General features: G+C 34.2%; 3 protein-coding genes across 7 annotated transcripts; 2 read left to right on the top strand and 1 right to left on the bottom strand.

Moving 5' to 3' along the window:
- Positions 1-1,439: 1,439 nt before the first annotated feature.
- LOC108450071 (transcription factor MYB73-like) lies at positions 1,440-3,024 on the top strand. The gene has a single exon (XM_017747516.2). The coding sequence runs from the start codon at positions 1,892-1,894 to the stop codon at positions 2,834-2,836; it is 945 nt and encodes a 314-aa protein (XP_017603005.1). The 5' UTR covers positions 1,440-1,891; the 3' UTR covers positions 2,837-3,024.
- Positions 3,025-4,058: 1,034 nt separating this feature from the next.
- Positions 4,059-8,616, bottom strand: LOC108450187 (protein MRG1). The gene is made up of 11 exons (XM_017747701.2): positions 8,266-8,616; positions 7,936-7,989; positions 7,772-7,785; positions 7,021-7,166; positions 6,762-6,797; positions 6,207-6,247; positions 5,972-6,073; positions 5,788-5,867; positions 5,382-5,551; positions 5,110-5,194; positions 4,059-4,496 (listed from the first exon to the last, which is right to left on the bottom strand). The coding sequence occupies exons 1-11, from the start codon at positions 8,401-8,403 to the stop codon at positions 4,400-4,402; spliced, it is 963 nt and encodes a 320-aa protein (XP_017603190.1). The 5' UTR covers positions 8,404-8,616; the 3' UTR covers positions 4,059-4,399.
- A 1,633-nt stretch (positions 8,617-10,249) lies between these two features.
- On the top strand, positions 10,250-16,994 carry LOC108489871 (WD40 repeat-containing protein HOS15-like). Of its 5 annotated transcripts, none has more exons than XM_053022145.1 (14): positions 10,250-10,526; positions 11,529-11,647; positions 11,759-12,131; positions 12,313-12,419; positions 12,549-12,595; positions 13,148-13,298; positions 13,419-13,482; positions 13,808-13,966; positions 14,050-14,171; positions 14,805-14,879; positions 15,086-15,139; positions 15,405-15,478; positions 16,188-16,262; positions 16,419-16,994. In XM_053022145.1, the coding sequence occupies exons 1-14, from the start codon at positions 10,466-10,468 to the stop codon at positions 16,636-16,638; spliced, it is 1,701 nt and encodes a 566-aa protein (XP_052878105.1). In that variant the 5' UTR covers positions 10,250-10,465; the 3' UTR covers positions 16,639-16,994. The 5 variants fall into 5 exon arrangements, with proteins under 5 accessions (XP_052878105.1, XP_052878106.1, XP_017650064.1 ...); XM_053022146.1 differs by having other exon boundaries at positions 12,316-12,419; XM_017794575.2 differs by having other exon boundaries at positions 10,252-10,526; positions 11,502-11,647.

The following is a 16,994-nucleotide window of genomic DNA, read 5'->3' on the forward strand; positions in this document are numbered from 1 at the left end:
TCAAATTTATAAGTTAAAACTTTACATATCAAGCAGGTTATGTATTATACTTAAAATTTTATATTTAAAACAAATAAAATAAAATAAAATAACTTTTATTACTTTAATTAGTAATTAATTCAACCCATGTGGATTCAAATTACAAAATCTCTTACCCAAGTTGGAATGTGTTTGATCCACTCTATTAGCCCGGATCGGCTTATTTAATTCAGGACCAAATCTACCATATATCTAAAGGTATAAAATCAACAAATTTCTTTTCATAAAAAATAATTAAATAAAAATAAATCAGACAAAAATTAATTATTAATTAAAAAATCCAACATTCTTCTCCACCATCAAACAAGTAACAGAATATGGATTCGGGTACCCTTAGTCATGATTATTTAATTAATTGATTAGTTAATTAATCACCTCTTAATGCATTCATTAATTATAAAAAAGTGCGTTGATTATTTTAGTTTGTAAAGGAAGGTGGCTGGAACAAGACCTTGAAAGTTGAAATGTGGTTAGGTTAGCAATTGACGGGGGTTTCCTTCCTTTACCGCTTCCGTACAGGTAATCCCAAAAGCAAAGAAAGCAAAAAAAGGACGGATGGAAAGCGATTGGTCACCGACAGGTGGCAGTTAAATAAGACAGAGGCCGTTAAAGGTAGTGGCAGGTTTACAGGCTGGACTTATACTAAAAAAAGAAAAAAAAAAGAGCAGTAATGATTCGCCCTCCGATTCGGCGACCAATCTTGTCGTTTTTTGCCAGCTCAGCATTTTCGTGAGCCCGTTTTTTATTTATTTAATGTTTTCAGTTGAAAATATAATATTAAGAAAAGTAAAGAAAAATTCATCACGAAAATGCTGCACAGGCTGGCGTTCTCAGTCAAAGTCAGACTCGAACCTCACCCAACCATCTTCATCTTTATCTCTTATCTTATTAATTTATTTTAATTCAAAATTTTAACATCTATTTTTTGTTTTCGTGATAAATTATTGTCCGCAGAGTTCGGTTTTGTCTCTATCTCTTTCAGAACAGTGAATAAGAAGCAACCGTATTCTACACCCTCACTTTAGGGCGCGTGTTTACACTTCTCATCACTCCAAGGAAGCTTCTTCGATATATATCTCCAATTTTTGTCTGAAACCTTTTTTTTATGTTAATAATTTTTGTTTAAACTGAGATGATGCAATTATGTGGCTTTAACTATAAAATGTTATAATAAATTACTTTTTTAATCTATTTTAAACCTAAAATTTAAATTAAATAAATTGTAGACTTTAAAATTTATTTAGATTAACTTAAATTATAATTAGAAGACATTTAAAAGTCTCATTAATTTATAATTTAATAGATAATAAAAATAAAATTTTTATAATTAAATGTAAATAAAGCAATATATGTTATAATCATTAAAGAGTAATTAAAGCTGAAACAAACTATCTCAAACTAAAATAAAATTTTATTCAAGATCTAAACTTATTGTAGATGACTAGACCCTTTAAACGCATATAAAGCCAAAATACGCTCCGCAGAATGCAATAATACGTGAGACAAACGCTCCTATGTAGAGAGTCGCAAAAAAGCTCTAAAGAAAAAGAAAGAAATATTAAGAGAGAGTGACATGTAAATCAGTGCAATTCATATGTGACACGTGTCTATTGGCCAGCTGTATCCCAAACCCCTTTTCCCAACCGCTTAACTTGAACAGTCGGTGGCCATAACGTTTCTCCTCACCGTTTCAACCGGTTACTTAGCTCTCCTCTCTTATATAACCCCCCTTCACTATCTCGTTTTTCTTTTAAGCTCCAAATAGAAACCAGGAAAAAAGAAAAAGCCAAAAACCCGATATTATATCCAAAAGAAACCAAAATTTTATTTGCATGCTTTTAAATTTGATTTCATGGCTGTAACAAGCACATCAAACAGAAAAGAAATGGATCGGATCAAAGGTCCATGGAGCCCCGAAGAAGATGATTTGCTTCAAAAACTAGTCCAAAAATATGGACCTAGAAATTGGTCTTTGATCAGCAAATCGATCCCGGGTAGGTCCGGGAAGTCCTGTCGGCTCCGATGGTGCAACCAACTGTCTCCGCAAGTTGAGCATCGGGCCTTCACCCCCGAGGAAGACGAGACCATCATCAGAGCTCATGCCCGATTTGGTAACAAGTGGGCCACAATAGCCCGACTCCTCAACGGTCGTACGGACAACGCCATTAAAAACCACTGGAACTCAACGCTAAAACGCAAGTGCTTGTCGGTTGGGGAAGAGAGTAATTTCATTATACATGGTGGGTATGACGGTAATTTGGGAGGGGAAGGGGAGCAACAACCGTTGAAAAGATCAGTTAGTGCTGGGCTTTACATGAGCCCGGGGAGCCCATCTGGGTCCGATTTGAGCGATTCCAGCGTCCCCGTTTTATCATCTTCACACGTGTACAAGCCCATCCCGAGGACCGGCGGAGTCAGCGTTGACGTCAATGTTATGCCATTACCTGGGGTCGAAGCGGCGGCGTCTTCTTCTAACGATCCACCGACTTCACTGAGTTTGTCTTTACCTGGGGCTGAATCGTATGAGTTGTCAGTTTCAACCCTCCCAGTTACCGAGTCTACTCAGACGAGGAACGAAGCAAAAAATGATGGAAAGGGAGGCGAGGTGATGGGGTTCAGTGCGGAGTTTATGGCGGTGATGCAAGAAATGATAAGAATGGAGGTGAGAGATTACATGGTTCAGATGCAACAGCAAAACGGTGGCGTTTCGAGAGGAGAGGGAATGGGGATGTGTTTGGATGCGGGGTTTAGGAATGTTTTGTCTATGAGTCGAGTTGGGGTTAATAAGATTGACTAAACTCCATATTGTGAAAAAAAAAAAAAACTCAAAAAAGAATGGTCTTTTATTTTGTTTTGGTTTTCCCCCCTTAATAATTGTTATTAATGTACAGAGAATGAGAAAGAGATGGGTTTAAAGAGAAGTTGAGAAAGAAAGAAAAACGGACTTTTAAAAATTATATGACAAAAATCCCTTGAATTTCAATATCCAAGCTTGGTTAAATTTATACCCTACAGAATTTTTACGTGTATAGCTTCTAAGATATTTTCATATGTAAATGTGAGAATTTCTCAAATTGGTAAACAAAAGGAGACGATTCATGCATTGGGTTTCATATTGAAATCAGGAACTGAAAACTAGACGAAAGATAACTGGACTAACCGCCTATTTACTAAGGGCGAGTTTAGTTGGGATAGTAGCAAGGCTGCCACAGGAAAACAACAATGCTTAAGTTGAAACATGCGCAGCTTTTCTAAGACACCATGGTCTCGTGGACACTGTTCTTTTTACTTAGACTGACTAGGAGTCGGGATGGTTCCTCGTTGAAAAAATCATTTTTATTTTTCTTTTCTCTCCATACAACATAAATGAAGGCATGCCACGCTTGCTCAAGGGTAATAGTGATCAAGGATTTACCTTTTAGGTTGGTAACAGCTCAGTGCAGCCTAGGATAATGTGGCTCCTGGTCTCTTTCCTGATAGCATTAAAAGACAATGCCCATCCCCTACAAGCCCCCATCGTGCTAGCCTATATTGTTGGGAGTATATTCAAAACTGCCGTCCAAGAATGGGGGACCAAATCACTCTCTGCCATTCAACTTTATCCTTCATCGGCCTTGACCATCGCAAACTTTTGACGCCATGTATTTATCCCCAAGAAAGGGCCATATCAAAGTGCCGCTCACTTGCTTCATGATCTGTTGTGCCCTTGGCCTCTAACTGCGAAAGCTTTCGCCAATCCCCGCTGCTGTCTCTTTGAACAGGGACCTCCCAGACATCCTATTCCTTAGCAATGCATTTTTTCACACATTCAACATGGTTAAAATGGATTTATTGATGATATTTGATTCAACCAATTCGATTTAATTGTGTACGTAAAAGCACTATATTATAAAATTTGCTGCGAGTAAAGAAACACCATTTGTAGGCCTTGCAAGGTGAGGATTTACATTGCAGGAATTAAAGATGAAGCAGCTTCTAAGCCCTTCAGAATGTTAGAATACTAATTTGCAGCAAAAAGGTTGAACATATCAAAAATCAAATTTCGTTAAACCTATAACAACAATCATTAACAAAAAAAGGTTCCAGCAGAAAAAAAAGGGTAGAAAAAAGAGAGGCTACGGCAACTTCTCTCAACAATTTTACGAAGTATATCCGATTAATTCACCTAGAAGCTCGAAAGGGGGAAATGGTGTAAAACAAAGAATAACAAATTCTATTGTTACAACAACAATTCTATGCTGTCTGTATCAAATCAAACGTCGGCATATCAACCGATTACCTAATTCTGCCACTGATTTCATATTTGTTCTTGGAATTAAAATTGTGAAGATGGCAATGGTAGCATAGTTCAACAGCTGCTTTAGTCATCATCTTTTCCTTTCCCCTTACCTTCTGAAACTCCCTTAGGTCCATCATATGCAGAAAGAAAAAGGGTACTCTGGTTCTTTTGCAGAAACCTGCATTATGTAAGAATTATTTTTAAATTTAATAAATATGAACTAAACGGAAATTTTGAATAGGCTCCCGTTAAAGAACTAAAACAATAGGAATACAATGCTATGTGTGGTTAGAGAGAAATCGGTTAGACTGTATATGAACACCAATGAAAAGAAGCTGTGAACAAATGTATTTGAAAAACATGCATATGTTAACAAAAAAAGAAAAAAAAGAAGAGGAGGTATTTATAGTCCTTCCAAACAAGAAAAGTTTCAAGAAAAGTTATGTTGTTCTTGCTCTTCATTTTTCTTGAAGTACTCATGTCTGACATGTATCCAGACATAGTACAAGAATATGACACTCCAAGAATCTTCCAAATAAATAGAAAAAAGTTAGAAAATTGTGTATATGAGAAATCAAAAAATGTTTTGGTTAGACTAGGAACAAACAGTTTACAAGAGAAAATAAAATTGAAAAGAACCAATTGTAGTTGTATATTTTAATTAGATGCCAAGGTGAAGATAATGATGCAAACTTTTATGTCTCCTTCAATGAATATAAATGAAAGCTTAAAAGATAGAATGCTCTCAAATAGTAGTATAAGATAAAATAGATGAGGGGGAAAGTCGATACTTGAGAAAATCCATTAACTTCTGTTGCAAGCGAATAAGTGTTTCCTCTTCAATGTTCACATATGCCAATAACTCAGGAAACTTAACTGCAAAGACAGGAACACGTTAGTCCTGGGTTCTAGAGATCAATAAAATGCTTTACACATAATTAACAATAAAGCTAAATGAAATGCATGAAATAGCACATTAGGTAAAACGTAATCTCCAACAGTGCATAAAAGATGAAAGTAAATTAATGCATTTGAAAGTTCTAAGTCTGACAGATGGCCGTACCAAAGAGGCGCAGTAAATGTTCAGCACCATATATCGTTGATGGAGAGACATCATCGTGGACAACTTCATTGTATTGTTGGCGCTCTTTTTTGTATAGAAGCATCACAGGCAAAGCTTTGTCGAAGTAACAGCGAATTCCCTTCAATATTTCTCCAACTGAATCGGTCATTCTGTAACCACAAAGAAAACAGTCATTGTCACCAACTCCACTCTAAGATTAGCCTTTTATGAAGAAAACATCTAAGCAAATGGATTTAAGAGGATGTCAGATAAATTCAGACGGAGAGTAGAAACCAGCAGTGGAGAACAAAATAATTATTGCCAAAATAGGAAATTACTTATTCAAGAAAACAAGTTCTAGCATAACTTTATCATTGTTGTTTTAGTGTGAATGGATTTAACTTACATGCCATCCTTCTTTGATCTGTATTCAAGGTATTTTGTCAAGATATCATCAACATTTGGTGATCGGGGAAGTTTAACCAGCTGTAGAAAAGAAGGATTATTTACACAAAATCAGTTTATTAGTTTACCATCCAAGGGTATCAATAAATGGTGCACAAACAAAGTCACTACAAAAGTTATTGCACCTTATCCTGTTGAGTAACAAAATCCCAATCATCAACCAGCTGCTTCTTTAGGGTTGATGGAATTTGGATCTTGACAAGCTTTTCCATGGAGGAGTTGTCCTTCTAACGGTGATTAAAACACATGTTGAAAAACAAAAACAAAGGGTAAGAATCAACAGATACAGACCAGAAATAAGGGGGGGGGGGGAATAATTTCTTGAGAGCTGTAATCAATTAATCATTATACAAACTAGACCTCAACACCTGAGTCGCTCTTTCTCTTCCTCCCTTTTGGCGCTGCAATAAATATAAAACATTAACCACTACTAGAAAAGGTTAACGACTTTGCAAGCAGTCACAATGACAATAGTACTTAAAAATTGATGATAGACAAAATATTAATCTAAGGGAATGCTGAAGCAGACCATTAGGAATCAATGGTTCGCTCAATTTATGTATCACATACAAATGTGAAATAATCAAATATAGACAATGAGCCATCAATGCAACTGCAATAGCCTGTTAAGTTTTTTTTCCTCCTCCCAGAACTCTGGCAATTTACCGTTAATTCTAATATGTTAACAAGGAAATTTAAACAACCAAATGCCATTAAAAAAATCATGTCCAATCGATCTGAATAGGATAAGAATACAACTCGAACTTCAGACACCGTAGAACTAGGAAGTCACGAGAGAATATCAAAATCAAGGAAAGTGCTTTATGGGACCCCCTTAAGAAAGGATAGGAATCCGCTAACAGTAGAGAATATTTACTCCACAGATGGAAAGAAAATAAATGTAAATAACCTTACCTGTGTTCTTCAGGTCCTCTTTATCCGCTTTTGCATCTACAAAAATAAAAGTGGAAGCAAATTAATTGCATCAATTAGCAAATAAAGGCAAATAGTAAAGAAACATGCACGTATGTAACCCAAAATACACAAAATGGATCACCTAATGGGCAACCGAACTTATAAACATGCACATATGTATATGTGCACATGCAAAATGAAAACAATGATTGCGCATTCGCAAATAAACAAGCCAAGAAGTAGAAAGAGTAAATCTTACCAGCAGAGCTTTTTGGCTTGGACTGACTTGATCGTCCAGACTTTGAACTTTTATCAACACCCTGTTTTTTGTCAAGGGCTTGCTGCTTCATGACATTCTCTTCAGTCAGCTTCATCAGCCGATCGGCACCTACCCATTCGTCCCAACTGTGCAAGGTGTTGAAGCCATAGTAATGATTTCCATTTCCCTCTTCCGGAATGGGGATGTATAAATCAACGAAATAAAACATTTACTAGTACTATATAGAGTTGTGGATTACCTTTCAGGACTCCATAAAATATAAATGAATTATCACCCAAAAAAAGCTAAAGAACAAAATATATGCAATGTTTAAATAAAGCAAAACCTTCTCTCCCTTTTTGAAATTTTACTTTCTTTTTTCTAATGTTTATAATGTTTACAACCATAAAAGGGGAAAAGAGAAGAATAAATGATTAAACATAATATTTTTGCTCGAATACATGACACGATCCCAGATTTAATTTGAGGAATGCCTACCATGATTTGAAAGCACAATGCCACTTAAATGTTAAATGAGAATCACCAAACAAACAGATATTCTAGACTTCTGGTGCTTGAAGGAATGAATTTTCGAAGTAACTTAACACTAGATTTTACCAGGACACCGCTCAAATTAAAAATTTAATATGCAAATCAACAAAAAGAAGAATTCAGATAATAAATCAATAGATAAGCAAAAATAAGGAGATAACTTAGCTTCCGAGAAGAGCATATTATCAGACATACTCACTTTTTATTCCAACCCTGCAAACAGCAACGGAGATATCTCTTAATACAATAATAAATGAGAAATATTCAGCTTATCATACTTAATCACACTGAAACTAGATTAACCATTATATTGAATTTCAGATATAATATGCATATATAGAAAACCAAGGCAAGTATACTTACAAGGTAATGAACAAAGTATTTCCATTCTTTCTTCCGAAGCTCCGCTTTTTGAACCTAACATACAAAATCGAAATTATCAACTGCAGAAACCCTAATTTCACCAATCAAGTCCCGAATGTTCTAAATATATACTCTAATGACCTAAGAAACCACTTGATTAACTTCAGTTTCAGATTACTTAAATCAACAACCAAAAACGGGATAACTATCATACTTAAAAGAAAATCGAAGCGAACCGATACAAGGCCAAAGTTCGAAAGGAAACGACGGAGTTAATTCAGTTTAAAGCAGCTGAAAAGAGAAACAAGGAAAAATGAAGAGATACTATGCCTTGGCTTCGTAGATACGAGGGCCGTGATAGGCGAGGACACGTTCACCCTCAGAGAAGAGATTGGAATTGGAAGGAGGGGTATCTCCGCTCGACGTATCGCCGTCGGTCGCCGTCTCCTCCTTCGACGAGCTTCCCATTTCTTTCTTTCTTTTAGTTTCTCTAATTTTTCTAGCTGACAGAAAGGGAGGGAAAAGAGGCTGATCTGTTCACCACTGCTTTGTTCTTTTCCTTTTTTTTACTTTTTTGTATTTACGGCTTTTCGTTTTTCACAAAAGAGGATGTTATATATGGTTTTTCTTATGTTTGAAATGAAATGTAGGTAGCTGTTCCGGACGATCCATTTGGATAGTCGATCTTTGAATAAAATTATCAATTAAAAAAAAAAGCAATTAACTTTTTTTTTCATTTAATTGAGCAGTTAAATTTAAAAAAATGCTTACAAAAATCTTTAAACTTCTTCAAGAAAAGATAATAATTTTTTTCTACTTAGTTAGGTACTTAAATTTTCAAAATATATTAAAAAGATTTTCAAAATTTTCAAAATAATAATTAAGCCCATGCTCTTATTAAAAATTAAAAATTATAAAAATGAAAAATAATAAATTTTAGAAAATTATTAAAATTTAATAAGAATATAAAAATTTAAAATTTATTAAAATCATAAAAAATATTAATAACCCTGGTTTTTTCAATTAAAGTCATCACATGTTATAACAGGCGTGACATGTGATGAAAAATAAAAAAATAAAAATAAACAAAAGTTAAAAGATAAATTATAAAAATATTTTTTTGGTACGATAATTTTATAAATTTTTAACAAAATTTATATTTCTTTACATTTTGTATAATTTTCTTAAGACTTTATAAAATTTTACAATTTTATATTTCTATATATTTTATAATTTTAATAAATTTTAATATTTGAAACTTTTATTAAAATTTAATAATATTTATAGCTTTATTGATTTTAATTTATTTTTTCTATTTTTAATTAAAGCAGATGCTTAATTGCTTTTTGTGAAAAAAGTTTGAGGTCTTTTAATGTATTTTGAAAGTTTAAGTATCCAATTGAGTGCAAAAAGTAAAAATTTAATTACTTTTTTAAAAGATTAGATAAATTTTTGATACATTTTGAAAGTTTAAGTATTTAATGAGTGAAAAAAATATGAATTTAATTTTTCTTTTTTGAAAAAGTTTGAAGAATTTTTGGATCTTTTAAGCCTAAAATTAAATTACATCTTTAGTGGATTGTGTCGGATCGTCAATCCGGATTTGAATTATTTTTCACGCCTTTTTACTCAATTCGGGTTTTTTGGTTTTCCTTTTTTGGCTTAATAGTTGTTTAAAAAATATTTTTATATTGACTAATATATTTATATATAAAAAAAGCCTCTTAGCTATTAGATTTTGTTGAAGTCTTGTGTTTTTTTTCATCAAGTAAGCCTTTACATTTTGTTGATGTAGTTGTTAAAGTTGGTTTCAATTTATGTTTAGTTTTAGTTTCGGTTATGTAGAGAATTCAAAAAGGTTCACAAAATTTAATAAAAATATACACTAAAAAAATATTTTTAGTATTTTGACTTTGATATGATTGGAACTCATGCCGTAACCTATCTCATTATGTGTTTAGCATTTTGGACATGGTAATCTTACATATTAAAATATTAATAATAAATTTTAATAAATTATTTTTTATTAAAACTTCATAATATTAATGAATTTAAATATTATTTAAATACATATTTTTACTTTATAATATCATGTTTAAAATAAATATTTTATTTTTTAAAATCACTTTTCATAAGCTTTTTTCACAATATTATTTAAAACTAATGAGAAATTAACCCTAAAAGCACTTACGAAAAACAATTCTCAAGTGTAAAAACAATGAAGAACTCTCCCAGCTATTAAAGATAATATAAATATAACACAAATAAATAAATTATATTGGGCCATCATAGTTTGCTCTTAAAAATAATATAAATATAACACAAATAAATTATATTGGGTTAATCCGGTTATGCAGAAGCCCAAGGAATCAGGGCCTAACAGATACACATCGACCATTTCCGACGATAGCCTAAACGTCTCGGCTTCTGCACAAGTATAACGCTTTCACTCTCTGTGACATTGCTGTCGCTTACCTAATGATAGCCTGAGTTTCTTTCACAGCCGTTGAGTTAGGCGACTATCGTAACTATGACCTCCATCACCTCCGTCGAATTGAATTACCTTGTATTCCGTTACCTTCAAGAGTCAGGTCAGTTCAAATTTTCCTTGAAATTGTAATCTCTCGTTACTGCGATCTCTAACTTTGAAACTTTCTTACTTTTTCTTTTGTTTTAATTTAACATTCGGCGGAAATTTTCTTTTTGTTTCTCTGTGTTTGGAATTAGTAACTTTGAAATTTAAGCAGTTATTTTTATTGCGCGTTTAGTATAAGAGAAAAAAAATTGGAATGCCTGAATAGTAAAGTTTAAGCTAAATTTCTGGCATTATAATATTTAGAAGTTGTGTTGTAGCTCTAGACCTGTGGAAATGGATGGTTGATATTGGCTATTATGCGGATTAGGCTTTGGAATGTCATAGGTTTTACCAGCTTGATACAATGCGGCCGGCTAGGCTACTGGATATCTTAAGATGAGAGTCCCTATATGAACTCTCATCTTCAGAAATTGAGGCAGGCATCTCCCAGTCATAGACTGTTTTCAGTTCTTTTGTGTTTATTGTGGCTGTGATCGAAATGCATGTTACTGCAGTGAATGCCGGATGCAGAGAGAGCTGAAATTATAAAATAACTTAGTGAATGTTAGTGCAAGCAGTTGCTAGTTAAATCTCTAGTCATAGTATTGAATTGATGTACTACTTAGATTTTGTATATTGACTAACACTTTTGGTAGGGTTAGTGGAAGTTAGAGGTGTTGAAAGAAAATAGTTTTTCTTTCTAGGTAGCATTTAGTAGGTTTTGAGTTTGTATCCCAGCATTTGCAGCCCCTTTCCTTATTTCCAGACTGCAGCTTCCTTTATACCAAAAAGAAAATAGTTCTTCCTTCAACCCTTAGTCAAGAGGAAAATAAGGAGAATGAAAACAGACAGATTTTCAATGTTCTGTTCTTTCCACCTCCATTCACCCCAAAAGTGGAAGAAAAGCACTTGTTTAACTTGAATTAACTGTCTTATTTACTATTTAATTCCTTATGTATTTCTTATCTTCTTTTTATCAATATGCCCGCAGGCTTTACGCATTCTGCATTTACTTTAGGATATGAAGCAGGCATTAATAAGTGTACTATTGATGGGAATTTGATTCCCCCTGGGGCTCTTATTACATTTGTTCAAAAAGGACTTCAGTACTTGGAGATGGAAGCCAACATGAGTAATGTTAGCACGCTAATTATTATTAATCTTTTTTTTTTTTGGTTTTTTTGGGGGGGTGGGGGGAGCAGGGTGATATCAAAAAGTAATTCATCATGGCTTGTTTTGAGTTTGCAGAATGATGTAGAAATGGATGAAGATTTCTCATTCTTGCAACCTTTGGATATAATAACGAAAGATGTAAATCAATTGCGGCAAATGATAAAAGAGAAAAGAAAGAATATCCAAAAGGATAAAGACAAAGACAAAGAAAAAAACAAAGATAAAGATAAAAATAAAGATAGAGAGGTTGATCGGGAGCATGAAGCAGAGCGTGGACGAGTAAGAGAGAAAGAAAGACACGAAAAAGAGGAGCGTGAAAAGGAAAGGGAGAAGGCTGAAAGCAATAAGGAGCCTGAAAAGCAGCCTGAGGAACTTGCTGATGGAGATATGGTTATGGATCAAGAGGACAAGGATGCTATTGGACATGAAGAAAATGGAACTTCTATAGGTCAGTGAACTCCTATATTTCTTCTTGGTTTGATATCTGTTTCTTTCTATTAGCCATCATATTTTCTTTAATTAAATATTTAACAATTCACATGAAACTTGTCTTCATAATTTTGCAAAGTAGCTCTCTTGATCAGTGTTTGTGGTATTCATTTTAACTTACATTGCTTAGTTGCATTTAGTAGGACAAGAACCTATGGATATTGCTACTACGTCAACCCAAGCATCACAGGAGGCTTGTGAAATTCCTGGCTCTGATGTTACAATTTTGGAAGGGCACACTTCTGAGGTTTGAGCATACTTGAATCTACTGATACTCTTAGATGGGCATGCATGCATTTACTATCTCTCTCTCTCTCTCTATCTCACTCTGTTTTTTTTTGTTCAATTCTCACTCTATGAGCATCTATTTTTACAGGTTTGTGCGTGTGCATGGAGTCCAACTGGTTCACTTCTTGCTTCAGGGTGGGTATTTTCTGTGATAAAAATTGTCTTATGTTGCTGGTTTGGTCCTTTATGTTTTGCTTTTTCCTCGCATTCTTTATAAATATCTAGTCCTTGGCATTTTTTTTGTTAGAACTTGCTGGTTTCTGTTGCTTCAAGGGATGTGCTGTGTGTCTTAATTGCGCAACTTTATAAGTTTTAATCATTTGATTGATAAAAGTCAAGCTTTGCTGGTACCAAGATCATTTTTGACAATTCGTCAACCCAGTAGATAAGTGGTCTGTAAACATAAGTGCAATTTGTGCATTCTTCAGTTGTATGGCTGTAGGATCTGTGGTCATGTCTCTTCTTGCTCTATGCTAAGAGTCCCATTATGAGTGACTTGATTCCTTTTGTTGTTTTCTGTTGATGTTTATGTCAACCTAAGTTTCTATTGATATGTTTGTAGCCTTTTGTTTTGATCTTAGTTGTTGGATGTCTTGACAGCAGTGTCACTACTCAGTTTATACATTCACAAAGTTTTTACATTTCATTAAATTACTTGCAATGAACTCTTATTGCATCAATTTCTAGGTCTGGAGATTCAACGGCTCGTATTTGGACAATAGCTGATGGGCTTTGCAAATCTGGTGCACAAAACAGTCCATTAAATGTTCTAGTGCTGAAGCATGTAAAAGGAAGAACCAATGAGAAGAGCAAAGATGTGACGACACTTGATTGGAATGTGAGTTCTGTTATTGTTGGGGGTTTAAGTTGCCCATAAACTTTTGTTTCTGTTAAGTACAGGTCACCTACAGAGTCCAACACTTTATTTTCTCAAATCTTATTGTTCACCTGTATTCAGGGTGAGGGATCATTGCTTGCTACAGGTTCATATGATGGCCAGGCTAGAATTTGGACTACAAATGGTAAGTCATTGTGGATTATTTTATTTATGCCATTCTATATCTTGCAATTAAAGGCATGGAAAATCTATTTTGTTAAACTAGCCCTTGACTTGGTGTTAATACCAACCCAATTTTTCTATTTTCTTTTTTATGCTCGTAACAAATTTTTTAAATTAAACTTTTAGCTTGTTACCCAGTCAGCAAGAGATTTATTTCTGTTTTTAACTGAATTTAATCTCTTAGCATATTATAATTACATTGTTGTATGCTTTTTACTGGTAGGGAGAATTCCATGTCTTAAACTCTTCCCCTATTCCTTCTCTCTGTCAATTATTTCTTGCTTTAGGGGAACTAAGGTCTACTTTGAGTAAACACAAAGGGCCTATATTTTCTCTGAAGTGGAACAAGAAGGGTGATTATCTTCTTACGGGGAGTTTTGATAAAACGGCAATTGTGTGGGATGTAAAGGCAGAGGAATGGAAACAGCAGTTTGAGTTTCACACAGGTTGGCACAAAACTTTAGGATTTTGCTTTTAGTTGCAGAACCAATATTCATTCATCCAGCATATCTTCTCTTTTACCTTTTAGGTCCAACCCTTGATGTTGATTGGTGCAACAATGTTTCATTCGCGACAAGCTCCACTGACCATATGATATATGTTTGCAAGATCGGGGAAATCCACCCTATTAAAACCTTTGCCGGGCATCAGGTTTGTTGTCAATTGTATGAAATGCATGTCTACTACTGCCTGTAATGTCTTCTTCAAGTGCATGTCTCTCCACACGTATTTTTCTTTTTCTTTCTTCCATTTATACTTTAAATTTTGTTACCTGCATTAGGTCTGAGATCAAGGTTTAATTTTAGGGAAATGCTATGCTATAACGTCCCTCTTGTATGCTTCAGCTGATGTAGCCATCTTTAATACATCTCACAGTTGTTGGTTATAGACTTTAGTTTCTCTTTCTCCCTTAAATTCATCTTTCTGTACCTTGTCTCCTACATCTTTTCCTTCCTTCTCAATTCTATAATTTTTGTTATTTGCATCTATGGTAAGGTGTTAAGATGTTTAGTTTATATATTTCAAGCCATTTTCAAGAACAAAAAAGGAAAAAAATCATCTTCACATTCCTTTACATTTTTTCCTTTTTTCTTTTTCTGATAAATAATTTACTAGGAAATTTTTACAACAATGAAACTAAGCCTTAAGGTATCTGTAACTTGCCAGCCATGAGCTTTAATTAGCAACTGAAAACAGTTTTTCATTTTGGATTTTGATAAGCAAAACTTTTGAAGTGAATTGCATCTCTGCTCTTCTATTCACATATTTGAACGTCCATTTCAGGGTGAAGTAAATTGTGTCAAATGGGATCCAACAGGTTCATTATTAGCCTCTTGTTCTGATGATATTACAGCAAAGGTTTTTACTCATCCTTTTATCATCAATTAAGATCCTTCATTACATGTAATATACAGTTTCATCGAATTGCATTTCTTTTTCTTTTCTTTTTTTGAAAAAGTTGAAACAATTTGCCAGCTTTCTGGAATATGTTAGCTTGTTACCCTCTTTTTTGCTGCAGCAGCTTTATGTATTAGTGTTTCAACTTATAGAAAGTCTGGGTGCAGATATGGTGTATGAAGCAGGACAAGTATGTTCATGATCTGAGGGAGCATTCTAAGGTACTTTGAACTTTTTATTTTTTTCAGTATAATCCATTTGTTAGTATTCCTGGCTGCATTCATTTATGTCTATGTTGCTCTGACTCTTCATTTTTTCAACATATACTCGGACAAAGGCATGTGGATATGATCCTATAAGGACTCCCAATTCATGAAAATCTTCAAAAATTGAACATGCCTGTGCCAGACACATATTGGACTCACATGCGAGTCCGAGTGACAGAGATTATTACTTTATGGAAAATATTGAACAACTGTTCTGCAGGAGATATATGCCATCAGATGGAGTCCTACTGGGCCCGGGACAAACAATCCTAACCAACAGTTAATTCTTGCAAGGTAAAATTTAGGTATAATAGAAATTGTTTTAGTTTCTATTTTGCCCGTTCCTGATTTGTGTGCACATCTTTCATATGTTCATTATTAGGTCTAACATTTGAAGCCATTAGATAGACCAACATGACTTGGCATGCTCAAGTAGAAAAATACTATCCATGCATTAATATTTTCAAGCTTGACTTGATTGAGGTTACTGATAAAGATGTAAATTTTTTAATTGAGATTTCACGAAATTTGTGTGTGTTTGAGGAAGGGATTGGAAAAAGTTAAAGAAGTTAAGCTATTTTTCGGAGTTGCAACAATATTGCAGTATCACCTGACTTAACCTCAAGGAGAAAAGGGAGAATCCAAAGGAATACATCTGTTTAATACATTAAATGTTCATTCTCTTCTTCTGTTGATGTGAAATTGAATATGTTTTTCTTTGTTACTTGGGTTCGGGTGTGTCTGATATTAGTGTAAGACATGGGTATGTTTAACTTTTTTCATATATTTGGAGGGTACTTGGACGGTCATATCGTCATATTTATGTCTGACTATATGTTGGACATTGATACTTAAAGCAAAATGAATAAAAAGAACAAGAGCTGCCTTTTGTAGTTCCGAGGTTCAATGGAATTCATTTACGGTGTAGACTGCCTTTTACAAGAGCTGCTTGGAATCTCCGTTTAGTATTTCTCAACATTCCCTTCATCTCTTTTCTATGTAGTGCATCATTTGACTCCACTGTGAAGCTGTGGGATGTGGAACTTGGGAAACTTCTCTACAGCTTGAATGGACACAAGTACCATCCCTCTAATCCTTATTCTCCATTTGTTTTTTCTGTTTAAATGATGGAACAGTCAATACTTGTTCTAATCGTATATTATATGATCACTATAAGCCTATTCAGGCAGTTTTATGGTTTTCTTTCTCAAGTTTCTTTTCATTTAACTGCCAGGGATCCTGTATACTCTGTTGCATTTAGCCCTAATGGAGAGTATCTGGCCAGTGGATCTCTTGATAAATCCATGCATATTTGGTCCTTAAAAGATGGGAAGATTGTAAAGACGTATACTGGCAATGGGGGTATATTTGAAGTGTGTTGGAACAAGGAAGGTGACAAGCTTGCTGCTTGTTTCGCAAACAATACACTATGCGTCTTAGACTTCAGAATGTAATAACCAGAATATCACTCCATTCCTTGAATTCAAGCAACTTGTATTGAAAGACGGCATGTCGTGTGCTCGTCAATAATTATTATGTATAGGTACCTACGTATTTTTGGTTTGAATGATTAGGGAAAACTGTAACTAGTGTAGGCTGGCATTTTCGTGGATTAGGCCATTACTAACTAAATTAAGTAGTAGTTGTCACGGTCATGTCTGTTGCAACCGTCAAGTGTTTGATTCCTGAAAACAGCCTTTTTTGTGCAAAACAAAACGAAGGCTGGTGTGTACATGGCATTCATTGTAAGAACTAGTGGTAGTGTTGCTTCACTTGCAGTTTACTAAATGCAGTGAAACACCTTCATGCA

The sequence above is a fragment of the Gossypium arboreum genome, chromosome 11 (assembly GCF_025698485.1).
Source record: "Gossypium arboreum isolate Shixiya-1 chromosome 11, ASM2569848v2, whole genome shotgun sequence".
NCBI classification, from domain to species: Eukaryota; Viridiplantae; Streptophyta; class Magnoliopsida; order Malvales; family Malvaceae; genus Gossypium; species Gossypium arboreum.